General features: G+C 44.0%; 1 protein-coding gene across 5 annotated transcripts in view; it reads left to right on the forward strand.

Moving 5' to 3' along the window:
• The first annotated feature begins 4,521 nt into the window (after window positions 1-4,521).
• ADAMTSL3 (ADAMTS like 3) overlaps window positions 4,522-20,694 on the forward strand; it is a 454,464-nt gene continuing 438,291 nt past the window's right edge. For all 5 annotated transcript variants that reach the window (XM_035303956.3, XM_035303955.3, XM_035303954.3 and 2 more), the window contains exons 1-2: window positions 4,522-4,950; window positions 6,479-6,580. In XM_035303956.3, the coding sequence (XP_035159847.3) occupies window positions 6,512-6,580 (69 nt within the window). In that variant the 5' untranslated portion in view covers window positions 4,522-4,950; window positions 6,479-6,511. The remainder of the gene's footprint in view (window positions 4,951-6,478; window positions 6,581-20,694) is intronic.

The raw sequence follows: 20,694 nt of genomic DNA on the forward strand, positions 1-20,694 counted from the left end.
CTACTTACCTTTTTTAATTTTTTTCTTGAGACAGAGTATTTTTCTGTTGCCCAGGCTGGGTGTAGTGGTGTGATCTTGGCTCTGCCTCCCCAGCTCAAGGGATTCTCATGCCTCAGCCTCCTGAGTAGCTGTGACTACAGGTGCGTACCACTACACCTGGCTAATTTTTGTATTTTTGTAGAGACAGGGTTTCACCATGTTGCCCAGGCTGATATTGAGTGATCTGCCTGCCTCAGCCTCCCAAAATGCTGGGATTACAGACATGAGCCACGGTGCCTCGCCTGTCTACTTAGCTTTGGCCAATTCCATTTTCACTTTGTGATTAAAATGTGTTAGCAGAGACTAGATTTATGCTGCAGTAACAATACAAATTTCAGATGCTGAACAGATAAAGTTAATTTCTTATGCATGTGAAATCTGGCATAGGTTGGCTGACTGCCCATGGTAGCTGTCCTTCATGGGGTGGTTCAGGGAGCCAGGATCCTTTGATCTTGTGGCTCTGCATGCCAGCACACATCCTCTGAGTTAACTGCCCAAGGGGAAGAGAGAGACTGGAGAATCCACAGTGAGCTTTTCATTGCCTTAACCAGAAAGTGATACATATCACTTCCATTTTTATTTCATTGGCTAGAATGACTCAATGGCTCTGCCTAACTGCAAGAAAGCTGGAAATTGTAACCTTCCTAAAGCATCCAGTAAGGAGCCATACCAAAGAGTTTGGTGAACACTTTGCTTTGCCTCTGCCACACAAAACACAATGGTATGAATAGCAGGAGGTGGTAATCATTGGCATCCTGCTGAAATCTGTTTACCACAGATACCCTACAACCTTCCCTCAATTCCTTATTAGGCTGAAGGTGTGTGCACACAAACCCATATATGGAAACAATATGAAAGTGGGCAGATAGGATTTGTTCTAGAACATGTGATAAATGTATTTATTTTTTCCCTAGATATACCCCACCTTCCAACCATTTTTTATTTTATTTTATTTATTTTTTTGAGATAGGATTTCACTCCCATCACCCAAGCTGGAGTGCAATGGTGCAATCTTGGCTCACTGTAACTCCTGTCTCCCAGGTTCAAGCAATTCTCCTGCCTCAGCCTCCCAAGTAGTTGGGACTACAGGTGTGCACTTGCACACCTGGCTGATTTTTTTTTTGTAGAGATAGGGTTTTGCCATGTTGCCCAGGCTGGTCTTGAACTCCAGAACTCAAGTGACCCTCCAGCTTTGACCTCCCAAAGTTTTGGAATTACAGGGGTGAGCCACTGAGCCTGGCCCATTTATATTATTTTAAAACACATATTTGGGATTGTAGATTGTTATGACTGGAGAAAAATCACAGAAGGAGAATAATTTTTTTTTTTTTGAGACGGAGTTTCGCTCTTGTTACCCAGGCTGGAGTGCAATGGCGTGATCTCGGCTCACCACAACCTCTGCCTCCTGGGTTCAGGCAATTCTCCTGCCTCAGCCTCCCGAGTAGCTGGGACTACAGGCGCGCGCCACCATGCCCAGCCACATTTTTGTATTTTTAGTAGAGACGGGGTTTCATCATGTTGACCAGGAGGGTCTCAATCTCTTGACCTCGTGATCCACCCGCCTCGGCCTCCCAAAGTGCTGGGATTATAGGCTTGAGCCACCGCGCCCGGCATTAAAAATTTTAAATTTTAACCACAGGATAAAATCCTGTGCTTTAATTAAACTTTAGTTCTCAATTGAAATATTTTCCTGAGAAACGTCTAATACCCTCACAACTGAATTAGTTGCTGTTTTACCCAGTGCATTTACAGCTTCCTGCCCTTAAGCCTCTGAGAACATTTACCACACTGTATCTCATTCACTTCTGCAGGGCAGGTGCTAGCTCTGGTCATACCATTATATTCCCAAGACTGCACATGTCTGACACAAGGTAGATTGTCAATAAATACATACTGCATTATACTGTGTTGAACTGAGTTGTTCTCTAGATCTAAAGCTGACCAGATGCAAACGATGAGATCTGAAGAAAAGTGGTTCCTCACTCATCTGTAGAACATTTTTCCCTGAGTCTGGGAAAGGAAGGGATAGAAATGCTTAATTGGCTATCAAAATCCTCCCAAAGTTAATGTTTTGCAAAACTTAATCATAGAAATGTTTTTATTGAACTTATATTTGAAAAAATACTTTTTAAGTATGCCTTTGTGGTGCTTCCAACCCAAATATTGCCAAGCAGAGAGTGTAAGGATCACATAGGAAAGCAGACTAAACAGACGAGTCTCGTTTTGTGGTGCACAGGGAATGACATGGAAGCAGCACCAAAGAAAATGCTTTCGTGCACAATTCTTGACGATTTGTCTGAAAACTGGTATCACATTTTTAAACAATAACGGATATAGCCTTTAGAGGAATACGATTTCTTACTTTACACTCTGCTCTTTTGCTCAAATTAATTCTGGAATAAAATCTTGGTGATCTAGAGTGGTCAGAGATGATGTTCTAGATATGAGTTTTTCAGTAAACCAAGGTGAATATTTACAGGAATATGTATTACTTGGCTTTTGTTTTCCTTTTCTTAAATTTAACTCTTTCATGTGCAAATATTTTTCTAAAACATAACACATACGTTCACACATTCAAACAGAATCTACTGGACAAATGGGTTCATAACCTGGATTCCTGAGCATGAACACAGTATTGGCCATGACGTAGTGTTCTCTGCAGCACTTTCAAAGTCATTCAACCAGTACTGAACATGTTGAGTCTCTGAGGCAATGTTGGAGGCTCAGTCAACCCTCTGTCTTCTTGCCGCAGCTTTCACACTGTGAATGAGTAGCCTGAAAGTTCTCTTCATTGCCATGTTTTCACATTTTTGTCTTTTTTGTTGACGATTTTCCTGCTTAAAGCACCCCCAGGCACAGTACTGAAATGCAGTCTAGTGTACTAGCAGTCTGGCGCTGAAGAAGGCTGGGGTGTGCGCTGCAGAGAAAATTTTTGTGTTAGATAAGCTTCATTCAGGCATGAGTTACAGCACTGTGGGCTGTGAGCTCAGTGTTCAGGAATCAATAATAGATGTTAAATAAGGTGTCTTTAAACAGAAACATGCATAAAATAAGGCAATGTGTTGACTGGCTGACAAAAACGTTGTGACCAGAAGCTTGCAGGAACCCAACTCTGCATTTCTCCTCAGAACAACGGCTCCATATTCACAAATTCATTGTTCTGTGGCTTTATAGACCACAACTATGATGAATAAAGAGGATCGATTGTCCACAGGTGAGTTAGTTCTGCTTTAGCCCAGCCCTCCCTACCCTTCACTGGCTACTCTTCCCTCCCCTGTCTCCACTCTTACCTGTCCTCTGCTCACTTGCTACAAGTCTAGTTATTTTACGTAGAGTGCAGAGACAGCCTTGAAGATCCTCTTCTTGGCCAGAGGAAGTCACCAGAGTAAGGAAAGGAAGAATGGGTGAGGAAAGCAGGCAGGGAGAGCTAACTGCTCTTGGCATAGCTCTAACAGTAACTGGAATGCACCAGCCACAGAGAAGGCAGGAGAGCAACTTTAGGGGTGAACAGATAGGGAGAGGAGCAGATAGGGGTTCCAGTCCTTGCTTCTCCACTCAGGGTGCAAGTTATCCTCCCAGCCTCAGACTTAACCTAGGTGAAATGGGATAATGCTACAAACTACTGCTGCTGTGAAGATCAGATACACACGAAGAGCTTGGTACTCAACAGACACCCCCAAGGAAATGATGACTGTAGTAAAACTTAGGTTTTACTGGCATAATGCAGGCTTTAAGAGAAATCTCCTGGCCCTTGGCTTATCCCGCTGCGACTAGGACAAGGACAGGGACAAATATTTCCTCTTACTTCTCTTCACCTCCAGAAGTACACAGGCAACTCACCTCAGTCTCTTGTCCGCGACACTGCCACCCCCACCCCAAATCCCAGGTCTGGACACTGTGTGATCCTGGCACCTGTGGAGCTCTTGGTTCCCCAAGCCCGGCTCAGACGAGGGGGCGCCAGGGGAACCGGTTAAGAGGCGCTCCTGCAAGACCACACGTGGTCCCTGGCTGCCAAAGGTCCCAGGTCCCTGGGCGGTGAGCGGTCTAGAGTCCACGGTCTCTTGTGTGGGGTCTGTGCTGTGCGGAGACGCAGGCCAGGAAAGGGCCGCTAGTCTCCGACTTTGGTCCTGCCTGGCCAGGAGCGCCTATAGCTCTTAGGCACGAGGCGGCGGTTCGGGCAAACCTCGGTGTGGCTGCTGGGCCTGACTTTGCAGAGCTGGCGCCCGGGTCTGGGCGGGGTGGGTGGAGGCTAGGGGAGGTGGGGCCGGGGGTGGGCTTGGGGGGAGCGACAGCATCCCTAACCCGGCTCCGGCTGAGGCGGGGCTGCCCGGCTGGCTCGCGGCTCAGCGGCCGCCTTTCTCCAGCGCGCCTGTCGGCGGCGGCGTCGGCGGCGTCGGCAATCCAGGCTCTTGGCACAAGGCCTGGCGGCTGGCCCAGGGCGAGGAGTGGCTTCCAGGAAGCGGGCGGAGGAGCGTTCCAGCCGAGTCTCGCCGTCGCTGCGGCCCCGCGCGCTGGGAGCGGCCCGGCCCCGGCCCCACACCCGGTCTCTTCGCGCCCCCGGCGCCTCCGGCTCGAGCTGAGGGCGAGGTGCCGGCGCGCAGGCGGAAGGGCGCCTGGGCGCGCTGTGCACTTGCCGAGCGGTGCAGGTGGCGGCGCGCGCCCTCCGCCTCTGGGCCACGGCCAGTGCAGCGCTCTGCGCGCCCGGAGGGGGCGGGAGAGGCGGGGCAGTCCCCGTCCCAGCCCCATTTAACTTCGCTGCGGCGGAGGTGACTGCGGCGCCGCGGGCTGGAGGCCGGCGTCGGGGAAGGTCCTGGTGCCGGATTCCACACGAGGTGTTGACGGGCGGCTTCTGCAAGCCTCTCCCCCGCGCGGCGCCAGGGCTGCACGTCCCAGATACTTCTGCGGCGCAAGGTGGGTGCCCCTAGCTCGGCGCAGGGCAGCCCCGCCAGGGGTCGGGTGAAGGCGCTCCACAGGGGAAGTAAGACTCGGAGCAGCGGCCTCTCTAAGCAAGTCAGGGGACTCCAAGCAGAGTCGGGGCGTGCTCCGTGGGCCCCAGGGGGCCTCAGGACTGGGATGCTCCTCACTGCTGGGCACCTCGGGTCGGGCGCTCTCCGTGGCTTGCTGGGAGGTTCAGGGAGAGTATTTCGGAGGGCACTTCGCAGGCTGAGGGGCGTTCTTGATTTTGCGGGAACTCTACAGGGTTGGAGTTTTTCCGGCACTTCGCGGGCTGAGGGGCGTTCTTGATTATGGGAGAACTCCACAGGGTTGGAGGTTTTCAGGATTGGAACTTACTAGCAGAAACCTCGAGCGTCCAAAGGTCCGGCGGATTGGCAACTGGGTAGCGAGCGCCCAGACACCGGGGGTTGAGGCGATGCGCGCTCGCGGAAAGTGGGCGTGGGTGCGGCCGGGAGGCGCCGGGGGTGCTTGAGGAGTGACTTCGAGGCAGCGGGTAGTCGGAGGAGTGTGCGCTAGGTAGGCCGGTGAGAGAGGGCGAGGGGGGCGTACAGTTCCAGGGCCCGGCACTGGCCGCGTCCCTTCAGCCGAGAGTCGCCGCCTCAGGTCGGAAACAGCAGCACATTTGCGGATCGCATTAGGCCAGGCCCTTAATGCTTTCTCCAGCTGGAGAGAAGCCACCGACCCGCCCCCGGACACCAGCTCCGCCAAGGCGCCCGCCAGGCTAAGCGAGAGTCGAGTGTGACCTCGGCTTTTCCAATCTCAATTCATACTGATTTCCCTGTAAATTGACAGGAAAAGTGAGGGAAAAATACCTTGCTTCCCTCCTGGTTTCAGATAACCTCTGCTGGCGAGCCCTCACCTACTTTTAGGAGATTGTGTTAGGCTGGCCCGGGGGTGTGTCCTCCAAACCTTCCTGAACCTAGCTCTCAGGCATCTTTCTGGTTGTGGGTCCGGGACATCGAGGGCGCACGCACGGTGTCATCTAGCGAGGAAAGGCTTGAACTATCAGAAGATCTGCGTTCCAGTCCTAAAATGTCACTATCTTGCTGTGTGACCTTAGGCAGGTCCTTTCCCTCTCTGAGCTGGCTTCGTTGTCTTAGACTCATTTTTGCCGCGAGTAGCAGAAGCTGGTCTAAACCTTGGCTCTGTGCTGGCTTCCTGAGTCAAATGCCAATAGCCACACCCTGCTGCTCACAGATGGGCTCAGAGGTGGCTGGGGCAGAGATGTCTCAGCTGCTGAAGGGCTGGAGGTATGAGTTGCCCACTGAGTCAGGTCTAGCCCTCGCCTGACCTTGATGTGGACCTCCTAAAGGGAGCCCAGTTACCTGCACCCTGCAGTGGGCAGCCCCATCCTTGGCCAACACAAACCTTTCTACAACGGTGTCTGGGCTTCAGAGTCCCTCCATCTAATGGGCCTCTTAAGTCATGGTTACTGCCATGCGGGCCAGAGCTGGTTAGTAATCAACTGTTTCCTCTTCTGTAGGCTACAACTGGGACCTGCAGGAGACCAGACCCCATGGCTTCCTGGATGAGCCCCTGGTGGCTGCTGATAGGGATGGTCTTCATGTACTGTACCCTCCTGCAGGTAAGATCATAGGGAGGGGAAGGGAAATGGTGGACATCCCTCTGCTTACTTAGAAGCATCATTCTAGACTACCTAAGATGTGGCATCATTAGTGTTAATCCTATACCAGGAACCAAACTTTCTTTCCTACCTCCAGCCAATGGTATTTCTGGTTGGTTTAGCTATAAGAGATTATCCAGATCCTTTGGGTCCTTTCTGAATCTTGAGCAGGCCCTTAATAGCACTGTGGATACCATGCACCAGTGATGACCTGGGGCTGTGATGGACCCTGTCATTTCAGACTAGAATGGCTGTCTGCATGTGCCCAGTAGAGGCTGGGGTGCTGGAGACTAGGACAGATTAATGGGCACAGCCAGATTCTGGCCCCAGCTAAGCCACTAAATAAATATTCTGAGTTTACGTCTATCATCACATATCCTACTGTTTTATCCCGCACTCCTCTCTTTAGACTTCTGCTGTCTTTTCCAACCAACTTGGGAGGACCCGGCTCATGTATTGTATCTATATTTGTCTATGGGATGGACTAAAACAAAGGAGTGAGGCTAACACTGCCTAAGAGACATTAGGGAGTAATGGAGACAGTGGCAAAGTGCAGAACGCCTACTCCATCTATTAAGAGCAGCCCCTACTCAGTTCCATCTAATCATTACTAAGCGGAGATGCAAGCCCAGGATTGCCAGATCTTATTTTTCAAAATAGCGGAATCATCTCGATATCTTACCAAATTTCCGAGTTTTTAAAACACTGAAAGGCAGATAAATATGTTTGCAGCCTGGATTCAGCCAAGCAGTTTGCAGCCCCAGATCTAAAGGCAGGGCACATCTTAGTATTGTGTCCCAAGGGCTGCAGCTAGCCCCATGCAGTGTCTTGTGTGAACTAGAAAAATCCCTCCCTGCAGACATAACTTCTCAGATACATGACTTGGTGGCCTGGGTACACTCAGGGTCTAGCAAGGGACTTGTCATTTAAGGGCTTAAATGTCTGTTAAGTAAGCATGCATGCATGAATGAAGATATATACCCTGGGATAAATGAATCAGATTTCTCTGCCTCTTGTTTCACTTTCTTGGACTTAGTGTCTTTAAGGCCTCTTTTGGCTCCAATGCCCTGTGAATTCTGTGACGTACAAAGAACTGGTCAGCAAGGTACATCTTCTTCCCATTATCCCATTTTAATTGATGCTATTCCATAATCATATTAATAGAGCTCTTTTGTTAGAAAGGCTTTTCAGGATGATTTTCAGGTTCTCTGGCCAGTGAGATGACTGTTGAAGTAAAAGGGTAGAGACTTGTTTCTGTCTCATCAGCAGATCTGAAATAGGCTTTGAGAGCTTCGGAGATCTGTTCCTGATCAAATGGGGCTAAGACTTCAAGGCACAGTGTTTCATTTTGTCTTCTTTCACCCTGTAAAATTTAAATGTGCTTTGAGGCAGTCTGTTGACCTTTGGCCAAGGGCAGTGTTTGCCCAGCTTGAATCACTCACTGACCTCTTTCGGATTTTTCCGTATCTGTATGCCTGTGGCAGTGCTGTTTCCATGTATCGAGGCAGTGTGCATAGAAGGTCATAAAAGGCGATTTCAGACCAGCGGTCTTCATCACTCACGCCATCCACTGTTCGAATCCCAGCTCGACTGCTTCATCACTGTGTCATGCAAACGTCTCTGCATCGCATCTCAGTTTTCTCATCTTTACAGACTTGATAATATTAGTATAGACCTCAGAATTGTTTGGAGGAGTTAATCCATTGTGAAGTGGAAGAAAGTGAAAAACCAAACCAAACAGCATCTGGCACATAGTAAGTGTACAATAAATGTCACCATTCTGCTGTTGCTGCTGCTTGTCAGCATTAGAAGCTTGAAGCAAGTGCAGTGCCTGTATTTTCTGGTGTGAAGCCTGTAGGGGACACTCAAGAGGTATCAGCTGTGGCGAGCCGGATCTCTGGGAGGTGTGGGTGGGCGTGGCTAGGGCAGTCACACCATAGGCCATGAGAGAAGGTTCTGATGAAGCGTGGTAGGTCAGCCCTGGGGCCCTGTCCATGGCTTGGACACTCTGTTTCTTGTTTTTTGTTTTCCTAGAGTCAGCCTGGGTTTGACTCAAAGCTGCCTGTCTCAATGCTGGTGTTTGGGTGGGTCTTAAGGTGTTCTGTAGTGTCTACCCTTGCTTTGTAAGTGCTGCCACCAGGTGGTTGGTAAAAAACTAACAGATTTGTGAAGCTGAGGCATTAATAACAAATAGATTTTCTTTCTTTTTTTTCCTTCCCTCCCTCCCTCCCTCCCTCCCTCTCTTCCTTCCTTCTTCTTTTTGACACGGTTTCACTCTGTTGCCCACACTGGAGAGCAGTGGCATGATCTTGGCTCACTGCAACCTCTGCCTCCCAGGTTCAAGTGATTCTTGTGCCTCAGTCTCTGAGTAGCTGGGACTACAGGCACACACCACCACACCCAGCTAATTTTTGTATTCTAGTAGAGATGAAGTTTTGCTATGTTGGCCAGACTGGCCTTGAACTCCTGACCTCGAGTCATCTGCCCACCTTGGCTTCCCAACGTGCTGGGATTACAGATGTGAGCCACTGCACCTGGCCACAAATATATTTTCTTTACTGAATCAGTTAAAATGTTAACTCTTATATTCACTGCCCACAAATAATTATGATAGATTGCAGAATAAGGTATGAGGCTGGCAGCTCCTTATTTTTCTAACTTAGTCTTGACCATTCCTGGAGTTGCTCACTGTTTCTCTCACCCAGGCAGCTGGAACGGCCTCCCTTCTTCCCGTTTCACAGGCCCTGGAAGCTTCCTGTTGCTCCAGCCTTCTCCTTAGGGACCTGATTTTCCAAGAGAAGATAGCAGCTGCTGTTCCTACTCTCTCTTCCAGCCTGGAATATTTGAGAGCTTTTCAAACTTTATCCTGAACACCTTGAAGATGAGTCCTATGTTGACTGGCCCCTGAATTACAACTTGCTCCCTCTTTTTTTTTTTTCTCTTGCCCAGGAGAAGAGTAAACAACCTCATCTGTTCACGAATTTAATTCTCATAGGATGGCTTTATAGCTCTCTGGCCAAGTGCCTTTAGAAATTGTTTTTAACATTGCTCATGCGGCTTACGATTATCTCTTTAAACAAACATGTCAAGGTGGCTTCATGTATATCTGAGTGGCCCTCCACCATGTTTTCCTCCGGGGAGGTGCTGTACTGTTTAGAGTATCTGGCAAATTCTGTCCTGTCCCCTTTCCTGTGATTCTGGATAGAATAGCCTTTTCAGAAGAATGACTTGATCTTTGACTGTCTTCACTGCCAAGTTCATAGATATCTACTAGAACAGGTCCCTCGAGGTAACAGTTTTGAAAGGCAGGAGGAATTTGGATGAAGATGTTCTGGGAGGTCTTATAACTCTGTGGTGACCTCCTCTGCAGGGAGGATTTTGAAAAATTTCAAAACACAACTTGTAAAATAAGCAATATCTGAGTTGGCTCCAGTCCTGTCCCCTGGGTCTTGTTAGTGCATAAGTATAGGACAAAATTGTTTAACATTTTGCTTCTGATCCTGAGGCTGAAGGCTGGTATAGAAGGCTGATCCTGAAGAGGGCTTTGAGAGAGGGTGGAATGGAAGGCAAAGTGGTCTTGGGTAGATGACCTTTGAGCTCCTTTTGCCTTCCTCATAATATTTGGTGGAACTGCCAGGCTGAGAGTGTGGATGTCCTTGGGATGTGTGATAGGATGACTAATAGCCCCCAGATATGTCCATGTCTTAATCCCTGGAACTCATAAGTATTCCCTTATGTGGCAAAAAGGACTTGGCAGATATGATTAAGAATCTTGGAATGGGGAGACTATCCTGGATTATACAATCACAACAGTCCTTATAAGAGAGCCACAGGAGAGTCAGAGGCAGAGGAAATAGAAGATGCTACCATGGAAGCCAGAGACTGGAAGAATATAGCCAGGAGCTCGGGCATGGCAGCAATCTCTAGATGTTGGAAGAGGTAAGGGATGGATTTTCTGTTCAAGTCTTCAGATGTAACTGGCTGTAGTGACACTTTGATTTTAGTCCTATAAAAACACATTTCAGATTTCTGACCTCTGGAACTGTAAAAGAATAAACTTGTATTGTCTTAAGACCTACATTTGTGGTAATTTGTTACAGCACCAAGAAGAACTAATAGAGGATGTCAGGGGTGGGCTTTGAATCTTGACCTCCTTGCTGCTGCCAACACAGGCATCCTTTCTTCATCTCCTGGCGCAATCATAGGTGCTGAGAGAGGCTGGCAAAGTCACAGAATTGACATCAGGACAAAAGAAGTGCCATTTGAGTGTTGGTGGCTTAGCTCAGGCCTTTTATTCACCTTCTACAACAATCTCACATTCCATAGGAATCTCACCATCCAAGTTCCCCAATTACCCCTGCTACTGCTATCACCCTTGATCATGGGCACCCTTCCTATTCCTTAATGGAATCTAGGAAGATCATGTCAATCATGGGCAGTGGAGGATGGGATCCTAAGGAAGGCAGTCCTGGGTCAGGGTTCAGGGAACTGTCTCTGTGGATAAATCAGCTCAACGTAGCCCTGACTCTGACGTGGGACATAATTCCTTTTAGGTCAGCCTAGATTTGGCTAGGTTTGGCCCCTCAACAAGTCATAGCTCTGTGTCTGAGTGTTGCCCCATATTTGGTGATCTGGGACACTGGGGCCTCTGAAAGACAGATTCATTGAGAAGTCTCCTTTCCGTAAGGTATAAATGTGGAGTCAATCATTGGTCTATCCATGCCTTGTGAAATTGCCTTTTCCCATCCCTTAATGGAATCTAGGAAGATTCAATTTTGGTTATTAAACGTTCAGTTCATTTAAAGTTTTGATTCTCAACTTGATTTAAATCTTGTCTCCCTTTCCCATAGTCTGGGCTTGCCAAATGGCTTCAGGTACCTGAAGTTGCACAGGGCTCTTTTCCCCCTACCATGGAATGGTAAGGGTGTGGTGGGGACTGGTTCTGAAATACTTCTTATTTTTATTTCTTTTAGATCTAGCTTTCCAAGGTAGGAAACAAGGAGAGGGGAAGGGGATAAGGGCAATCACCTCTTTACTTAACTGGATGCCTCTCTCTGGTAGTTGTCACTGCTGCTCCAGCTCTCTCTCAATCCTCTGCCCTCTGGGTGGCAGATGTGAGTTCTTCAGAGGGCTCCACGAGACACTTCCTGCAGCAAGTAGTCCAGCTCCAGCTTGCCACTTGCTGCTGGAGTCTTCTCACCTAGCAGGCAGCCTTATTTGGTGGAGTGTTGGCTGGAGAGCTCAGACCCAGCTCCGTGTGTCCACCTGACACATAGGAAATGCATGCATCTTACTGTGCCAGACAGTGGGAAGATGAATGCTTCAGTGCTGCCTCCTCTCTTTGTCCTGCCAACTGCCTTCCGTTCTCCTTTCCTTGTTCTGACAGACCCAGGGAGAGATCAGCAGGCCCACGGTCTAAGCAGTTGTCCATCTGTGGAGTGGGCAGCCATTCTCTCCTTGCAGGTACCCCCCATCTCTATGGGTGTTTCTCTTTTTCGTCATTTTCATTTCTAATGGCTGCATTCCATTGTTCTTACAGATATACCATAATGCCATAAATTGCATTATGTGTTATTTAAACACATTATTTTTTTATTCAACATTTATGTTGCTTCCTGGATGTTTTGTTCACTTGTGTTTACCATCAGACACCTGAAATGAACATCTTATGCTCACATCTTTGCTCACTTGTTTGAGTACTTCCTTTGAATAATCCTTTCTTAGTGTACTGTGCTTTGCTACACACTTGATACACACTGTGGCCTTCCTCCTTTCACCCTGTTTCTGTTCTGTGCAGAGCTTTTCCGGCACTCTGGGTTTTATGTCATAAGTGTGCTTCCCGTAACCTTGTCCTCCACAGTGATTTTGGATCAGTATTCCAGTCTGTGTTGATACTGGTGATGGAGGCTGAGCAGGAAGATCTTGGGTTGTCCTAGATGCAGACTCTACTTTATTACCAAGTTGCTGTGAAGCCTGAAAATCTGCAAGACAGAGTCATTTGCTAGATCCAGTGAGAATCCAGTGGGAGAATAAATGGGAGCACTCTCTTGTGTTTCACCCGTGATCCCCTCGCTCCTTTTCCTCTTTCTACCTCTCTATACTTTTCATCTCACTCTTCTTTGGCTCCTCTATGGCTTTTTAAAAATGCTCCTCAATTCCAGAGCTCTGCCTTTGCCCTCCCCTCTCTCCCTCCACATGCTCTCCCAGGTAGCCTCCATCTCTCCAGAGACTCCTGCCTGGGGGTTACCACGTGGAGACCTGGGTCTCATGATGATGCAGTCTCTCAAATGTAAACTTTTGAGGTTTTCTTCAAATAGCATTATATATACTGAAAAGATAAAAAGTTGTCCGTTATTTTACATTAACTGTTAAATGTAAACATTAAAAATAAACACAATCTTGACAACTCTGCTTTGGCTTTTCTTCTTCCTTCTTTTTTTTTTTAAACTCAAGAGCTCCTCCAAAATGGAAGTGGCTCAGCACCTCACAGAGGTTTCTGTTTGCCTACTCAATGAGTTGCAGACCAATATATTCACGAGCTACCTTGCACCAGACAGTTCCTTGATGGTGTCAAGCACAATGCTTCTCAATCCAAAATCCTTATCTCTCACCGCACTCTTTTACTGTGCCTAGATTCTCCATCAGCCAGCCATTTGAGCCAGATCCTGGCATCACTGTAGATGGCTTCTTATTTATTTCCCCTGCCCTGTACCCATTCAGTGACTAACTCCCATTTTTCCCATCTCAGAAATGTCTTTTAAATGTTTCCTCCTCTCAGTTTCCGTTGATGCTGTGTGTTTGAAGAGTAGGGACATGGCAGCATGGAGTATGAGATAAGGATGAACAAAGATAGTCTGTGTCTGGGCACAGTGGCTCATACCTATGATCCAAGCACTTTGGGATACCAAGGCAGGAAGATTAGCTGAGGCCAGAAGCTTGAGATCAGGTTGAAAAACATAGTAAGACCTCATGTCTATCAAAAAATTTAAAAGCCAGGTATGATACCTGTGCTTGTATAGTCCCAGCTACTCGGGAGGCTGAGGTGGGAGGGTTGCTTAAGCCCAGGCAGTTCATGGCTACCCTGGGTATGACCTTGAAGAGCATGTAAAGGACTTTACTCAGTTGGTAACATGGAGTCCTGTGGTTGCTGATCAGGAGGTGGTGGAGGCACCATTGAGACACCATTGGACCACTGGGGACACACTTATCAGCAAAAGATAATTGGGAGCCCTCTTCCAGGCAGGCAATGATGAGAACTTAAACTCAGTTTTCAAGAGCAAACTGGGTGGAGAGTTAGTTGTAGACAAGAGGATATGAGCGTGGGGATGATGTTAGAACCTGAAGAAGTAGAATCTTGTGATTACATGGAATTGAGATAGAGGGAGGAATCAGAATTCCTTCAGGTTCTGAACAAGTGTTAGGGACACATGAAGGTGGAACTTCACCCTGATCTTGGGAAATAATTGGTTACATTTGAAAGAGTAGTTTGGGAGAAATACATGGAGTCCTCACTTTGGCGGAAGGTGAGGCGCTGAATAAAGGAAGTGTATATTACTCTTTGGGAAAGAAACAGGGTCATTAGAGAGGTTTTCCTTAGCAGAGTGTACTTCAATATATTTGTGCTCCAAAAGGAAAGCAGCCAGGAGAAAGAAATAGATTGAAGATAGAAGAGGAAAAAACCAATTACATGTAGTTGTTTCCTAACAGAAAAAACGTAGGCAGTATTCCTCCATTGCATTACTAATGGATCTTAAAGCACCAAGGCTAAAATCTTATGGAAACCACATTTCAAGGTTTATGATTGTGATTGCTTTCAGTTTATTTTTACAAAGATGCTAATTTCCATAAATAGCATGGAAACATAAAGCAGTTTCCTCTCCAAGTATTTCATGCAATTACTTTCTGGAATTTGTCAGCACTGAACAGCTCCGGCCAATGTATGCTATAAATTATTGTGGTCAAATACTCAGAAATGCTTTTATTCTCCAAGCCTTCATTTACAAATAAAATGGCATTTTATTTTGAAAATAATTTAAGAATAAGGAAGAGTAACTATTTTACTAATAAAAGAACAATTATTTACAGTATTAAGGGCCTCTAAATTCTCTTCACTCTCTTTTGAAATTACCTTTTAAAAAAAATTTAGAAACATGACACCTATTCATTATAAAAATGTAGAAAACACAGGCAGGGGCAATGATTAAAATTAGCATTATCTTTAATTCTACTAATTGTTAGGATTTTGTTGTATCTATTTCCAATATTCTTCTTAGAATATTAACATATATGTATCTTTTAAACAGTGACTACGCTCTATTTTGAGAACTATTTTTAAAAAATTTAACATTGTAAGGAATATTTTTACATATCACTAAACATTTTCCTATAATAATATTAAATGTATTCCTGATGTTACATCGTTTGGATGTGTCATGTTTTATTAACCAGTTCTTTGCTACTGAGCATTGAAATTTATTCAAAGAAATGATTGTTAAGACATAATTTTGGGTCAAAAAGTTTGTGAAATTTTAAGACATTTAATATACTACAAATTGTCTTTTAGAAAATTTCATTAATGTCTATGCCTACCTTGCAATAATTGGCACTATAAGATTATGGAAATTTTATTAGTGAGAGATTATTAAAAATACTTTTGCGCCATTTGTAGTACTTTTTTTTGGTGTGTATTGTCTCATTAAAGCATTAGAAATGGAATAATAGGACTAGGCACAATGGCCATACCTGTAATCCCAGCACTTTAAGAGGCTGGGGTAGAAGGATTGCTTGAACCCAGGAGTTCAAAACCAGTCTGTGCAATATAGGGAGACCCTCATCCCTACAAAAGATGAAGATAAATTATCTGGGTGTGCTAGTATGCACCCGTGGTTCCAGTTACTTGGGAGGCTGAAGCAAGAGGATCACTTGAACTTGGGAGGCTGAGGCTGCAGTGAGCTCTGATTGTGCCACTGCTCTCCAGCCTGGGTGAAATAGGCAAATTTTCATCTTTGTATGTATGCCCATTTTTCTATGAGAATCTTACTAATTTGTAAGTACTCTTTATGTACAAAGAGTATTAATTTTTGTCTTATGTTGCAAATAATGTTCCCATTTTGTCATTTATATTTTATTTTTGTTTATGTTTTGATACATTGATATTAAAAACTGTAAGTAGTCTACTCTAGGAGTCTTTTAAGTTTTGAACTCTCTGCCTTTGTCATGCTCAGAAGTAACTTCATGTTGGGAGAAAATGTATAGACATCTATATTGTCACCTAGTCTTGTTTCTTCTTAAATATTTAAAACTTTATTTGAGAATATATTTAGTCAGTTAATCTTTTGGTCTTTTCCTGTGCTGATTCATACTTTTAAAGTTATAGTAACGTATTGTAATGTGTTGGTATTCACTAAGGCAAGACCTCTCTTCATTATTGTAGTTTTGACCAGTCTAGGTCTTTATATTTTTGATCACATTCCAATAACAAAAAAAATCTGTTGTTTTAAATGGCATGTGGCATAATGGAGGAGTAACAAAAGTTCCTTCTCTTAACACTGTGTAAAACAAACAACAACAACAAAACAGTTTATCTCTGATGAAGCAAGGAAATGGTGCCAACTTCCAAACACAAATTATAGGGAGGGAGGATCCTGAAGGCTGACATGTGTTTCCTTGGATTCTGAGCAGTAAGGATGACAGTCATAATTGTTCAATAAACTTTTGTAAGAACAGTGAAATTGGTGGCCCTGAGTGGGACTTGGAAGAAGCAGGTATTGTCCCCAAAAAGGCCCAGTTTGACACCAAAAATTGCAAGATACCTAGAATTGAAAGGGAACCCTTATTGACAAAAATATTATTGTCTAAGTATACAACATAGTCTCCTACAGAGGGAGACTGCTGGAGGTGAAGTCAGATGAAGAGGTCAGTGGGGTGGTAGAGCAACCCTTTCCATAACAAAGAGCCTGTAGGTTAGAGGCTCTCTTGAGATCCCCACCTACTTTTGAGTGCTGAAAATGAGAGGAAGATAGGACTCCAGAGAAAAGAAAATAACATATTTAGTGTTATTTTCTAAAACACTAGAAGATAGTGTTTTAGACTATTTAGTTTTATTTTAGTGCCTGCTAGAAACTGTAGGCAGTATTCCTCCATTGCATGGATATTACTAATGGATCTTAAAGCACCAAACAGTAAACACTAAAGCAGAATGAAAGTTAGGGACTACTCTATTCATTCTCTGTCTTATACCCCATGTCCTCTTTATGCTGTTCTTCAGCAAACAGCTGGCCCCACTAGAAACAACAAAAATAAGTGCCATGGAATAAACAGTTGAGAACATGCCAGACAAAATATGCATCTAACAAGATGAAATGTAAAAAACAAAAATATGCAAATGGTGAAAGGAAAATGATGACAAAGGAGACCTAACATATGCATAGTTAATATTTTTGAAAATGAGAACAGAAAAATATTCCACAATATAATTAAAGAAAACTTTTCTCACTCTTTTTCTTCAGGTCTTTGTAAATATTGATTCTGTTTTTTGGCATTGAGTATTAATGAAGAGACCACAGAGTCTGTGCTCAATCTGATATTTTCTCTGTTTTTTTCTCACTTTGTCTGACACTATACTTACATGATTTCTTCCTTATTCTCAGTGTCATATTAGGACATGATATAAACAATTTCTATGTAAATTATATTTTATTTTTGTATGTGTGTGTTTCAGGAACTTTAAAAAATTGTGGTAATCAAATATGTAATGTTTTCATTTTTATTTTTGCCATTCTTTTCCTAAGCTCACTTTTTCTGTTGTCTTGCAATGTTTCCTTTAAGCTCCTATTGAGCTTTTAAAAAGAAAGATCACATTGTCCATAATGTATTTTTGACTGTTTTTTTTGGAGTAATTTATTTAGTAATACACGTTCTTTGACTACATTTCGCTTCTGTTTCTTGCTATTTTTAAAAATTCGTGTGCACCAATCTTGTGAACATTCTGTTCTGATGGGTATTCTTTTCTTAATAGGGCTCTGCTCTGTGGGTCTCCCATTCTCCTTGGACCAGGAGACTAACCAGAACATATTGTTTTTTCTTGGTAATGATAGAGATACAAAAAACCCAAATGCACATAAAGTCTTTTAAGCTTCTGCTTATGTCATTTCTGCTAACATCCCACTAGTCAAAGCAAGTCACACAGCTGAAGCCATAGTCAGGGAATAGGGAAGCACCCTTACCTACTATGAGGCCAGAGGCCAGAGCAAGTTATACAGCCTTGTCTGAAGTTCTTGGACAAGGGAGTGTGCTCCTCCCATGGAGATTTTCTTTATCTGTGTGTGTTGGAGGAGTATTTTTGAAAAATAATCTACTGTACTGTTGTGGCAGCTTTTCTCTAAGGCAGCCTCGTTCCAGAGAGCATGCTTTAATCACTACACTTTCACAACCCTCATAAACGAAATTGTGACTTTCGGAGGAGTTGACAGAGATGAAGTCTCCATGATCTGCCACAGCCTTACTTTATGAAATAGATGTTTATACAAAATAGGGGCTGAGCATGGTGGCTTATGCTTGTAGCTCTAGCATTTTGGGAGGCCAAGGTAGGCGGGTCACCTGAGGTCAGGAGTTCGAGATCACTCTGGCCAACATGGTGAAACCCTGTTTCTACTAAAAATACAAAAATTAGCCAAGCTTGGTGGCATGTGCCTGTAGTCCCAGCTACTCAGGAGGATGAGGCAGGAGAATCACTTGAACCTGGGAGGTGGAGGTTGCAGTGAGCTGAGATTGTATCACTGCACTCCAGCATGGGTGGCAGTGTGAGACTCTGTCTCAAAAAAAAAAAAATAATAAAGACAGGTGTTCATACAAAATAGAAAGGGGCTTTGATTCTTTATTTACTATTTAGTACCTTATTCATAATTCTAACTCTAATCCTAGACCAAGGTCTGTAGCAGTAGCAATCCAGAAAATAATTCCTCTCAATCCCCTAGGTCAGTGGGTGGTATTTAAATTTTTTGACTGTGACTAACAGGAAGAAATGCATATTATATTATGAACAGACACACACACACACACACACACACACGTTTTTCATATTACTTAACAAAAGTTTCAGGAAACTGAATACCACTAATCAAATACTTATCCTGTTTGATTTTCTTTTCCATTCTATTTCATTTCATTCTTTCCAATTGATTCCATGAACAAATGGCTAAGACCTAATCAATTAATTTCATAACCCACTATGGAATGTATTCACATTGTGAAAAAATACTGCTCTGGTTAATAGACCCCATTCTCTGTCTACCTGTGTGTTTTGAGGTTGGTATCTGGTAACTGAGACACTTAGCACAACTCCCTGATTCCTGTCAACTGATGTCTATTGCAACTCTGCTCTCCTGGGATCGTATCTCCTGGGCTAAACTGGGCTAAACCAACTATTGCCAATGGTGTGCAGATAAAACTATAATTCCCAGCAGACCTAGTTATCGGCATTTTTCAGAGTTATCTAGATGTTCATATGCTTTCATTCCTTTGACCTAGTAACATGAGGAATCATATTAATAGGTTTCTGAATATTGAATCATCCTTGTGTTCCTGGTATTAACTGTACTTGGCCATGGTATATATGTATTTTTTAATATCCAGCTGGATTTGGTCTGCAAATATTTTATTGAAAATTACTGCACCTGTATTCAAAAGAGATGTTGGTTTGTACTATATTTTTCAGGTTTTTATATCAAGATTTTTGCTAACCTCATAAAATGCATTGGGGTACTTTACATAAATTTTCCTTTTCTGGGTCTGTTTAAATTACACAGAAATAACCTTTCCTTGAAGGTTGGAAAGAACTTGCCAATAAAATAAAGAGGGCACAGAACTTTTTGGGGGCAGTATTTCTTTGGCATCCTCTTTATTTTTTATACGGTTGTTGGTGTGTATGGGATTTTTCTAGATTCTTTAATCCATTTTGATCAATATAAAATACAAAAAGATAATTTGTATTATACTGGAAGCCTTCTATTTCATGAAATGTTAAAATCTGGTAGGACAGCAAAGGCAAATGTTTTGTACTTTTTCAAAAAATCTTCAAGTTATTTTGCAATGACATTCTGTTTTATTCTCTCTTCAGAGAATGTGGCTTTTATTTAGTTTTATTTTTTGAAATGTAGTAAGGTGCTCAATTTTATGTGTGCCCCAAGGACATTTGATAGTTGGACATTTTATAAATTTTCACAGCTATTTGACCATAAATTATATTCTCTGCATTGGAGAATATTGTTCTGCTGTCCCCAGCTCTTCTTTACTAGTTCTTTCCCTTTGCTTTTTCACTCCCACACTAATTCCCATTTAGCTCTAATGGGGAGTGACCTATCTCTTTTGCTTTCTTGACTCCCATTGATCTGTGTCCTCAGGAGCTCTGCCACCAAATGCTTGACTAGCTTTTTTTGTAAGCAAAGATGCTTCTCTCCTTAAGAGGAATAATGGGCCTAGCAGTTGGGTAAGATTAAATTTTGGTTTCCCATTTGCTGATTTTGCCTCTGGGTTGTTTTTCAGTTTTTACTATTTTATCAATGAAGGGATATTTAACACCTTTGTATAACAAATACTTCCCTTTATTACTAAGTTGTACCATTAGTAACCTGGGTGAGCATCTTGCTGACTGTATACTCACTAGCATTTGATATCACTAATAAAATCTTAACTCTATAGAAGCCTGGGCATTTTAAACTCTGTCACCCTTAAGTCCAAATAGAAGTGGCCACCCCGGGAATCAGAGTAGGGAAAATTCTGAGGGTTGGTATGGCTCATAGGAGTACATTCTAAGCTATGTTATAAAATGGATACTCTGTGAGCCTGTGGTTTATGACAAGAGTGACCTATATACGTGAGAATGCAAAAATAAGGTGTCAGTGAAGCAAGGGTGTAAATCATAAGACAGACTTGCTAGTACTCCAGGGGGTCTGGAAGATAGGATTCAAAGTGCATTTGGAAAGGAGAAAGCACTATTGGCATCTTTTTTTTAGGAAAATTGTTTTTTATTTGAGACAGAATTTCACTCTTGTTGCCCAGGATGGAGTACAGTGGTG

The sequence above is a fragment of the Callithrix jacchus genome, chromosome 6, assembly GCF_049354715.1.
Source record: "Callithrix jacchus isolate 240 chromosome 6, calJac240_pri, whole genome shotgun sequence".
Classification (NCBI taxonomy): Eukaryota; Metazoa; Chordata; class Mammalia; order Primates; family Cebidae; genus Callithrix; species Callithrix jacchus.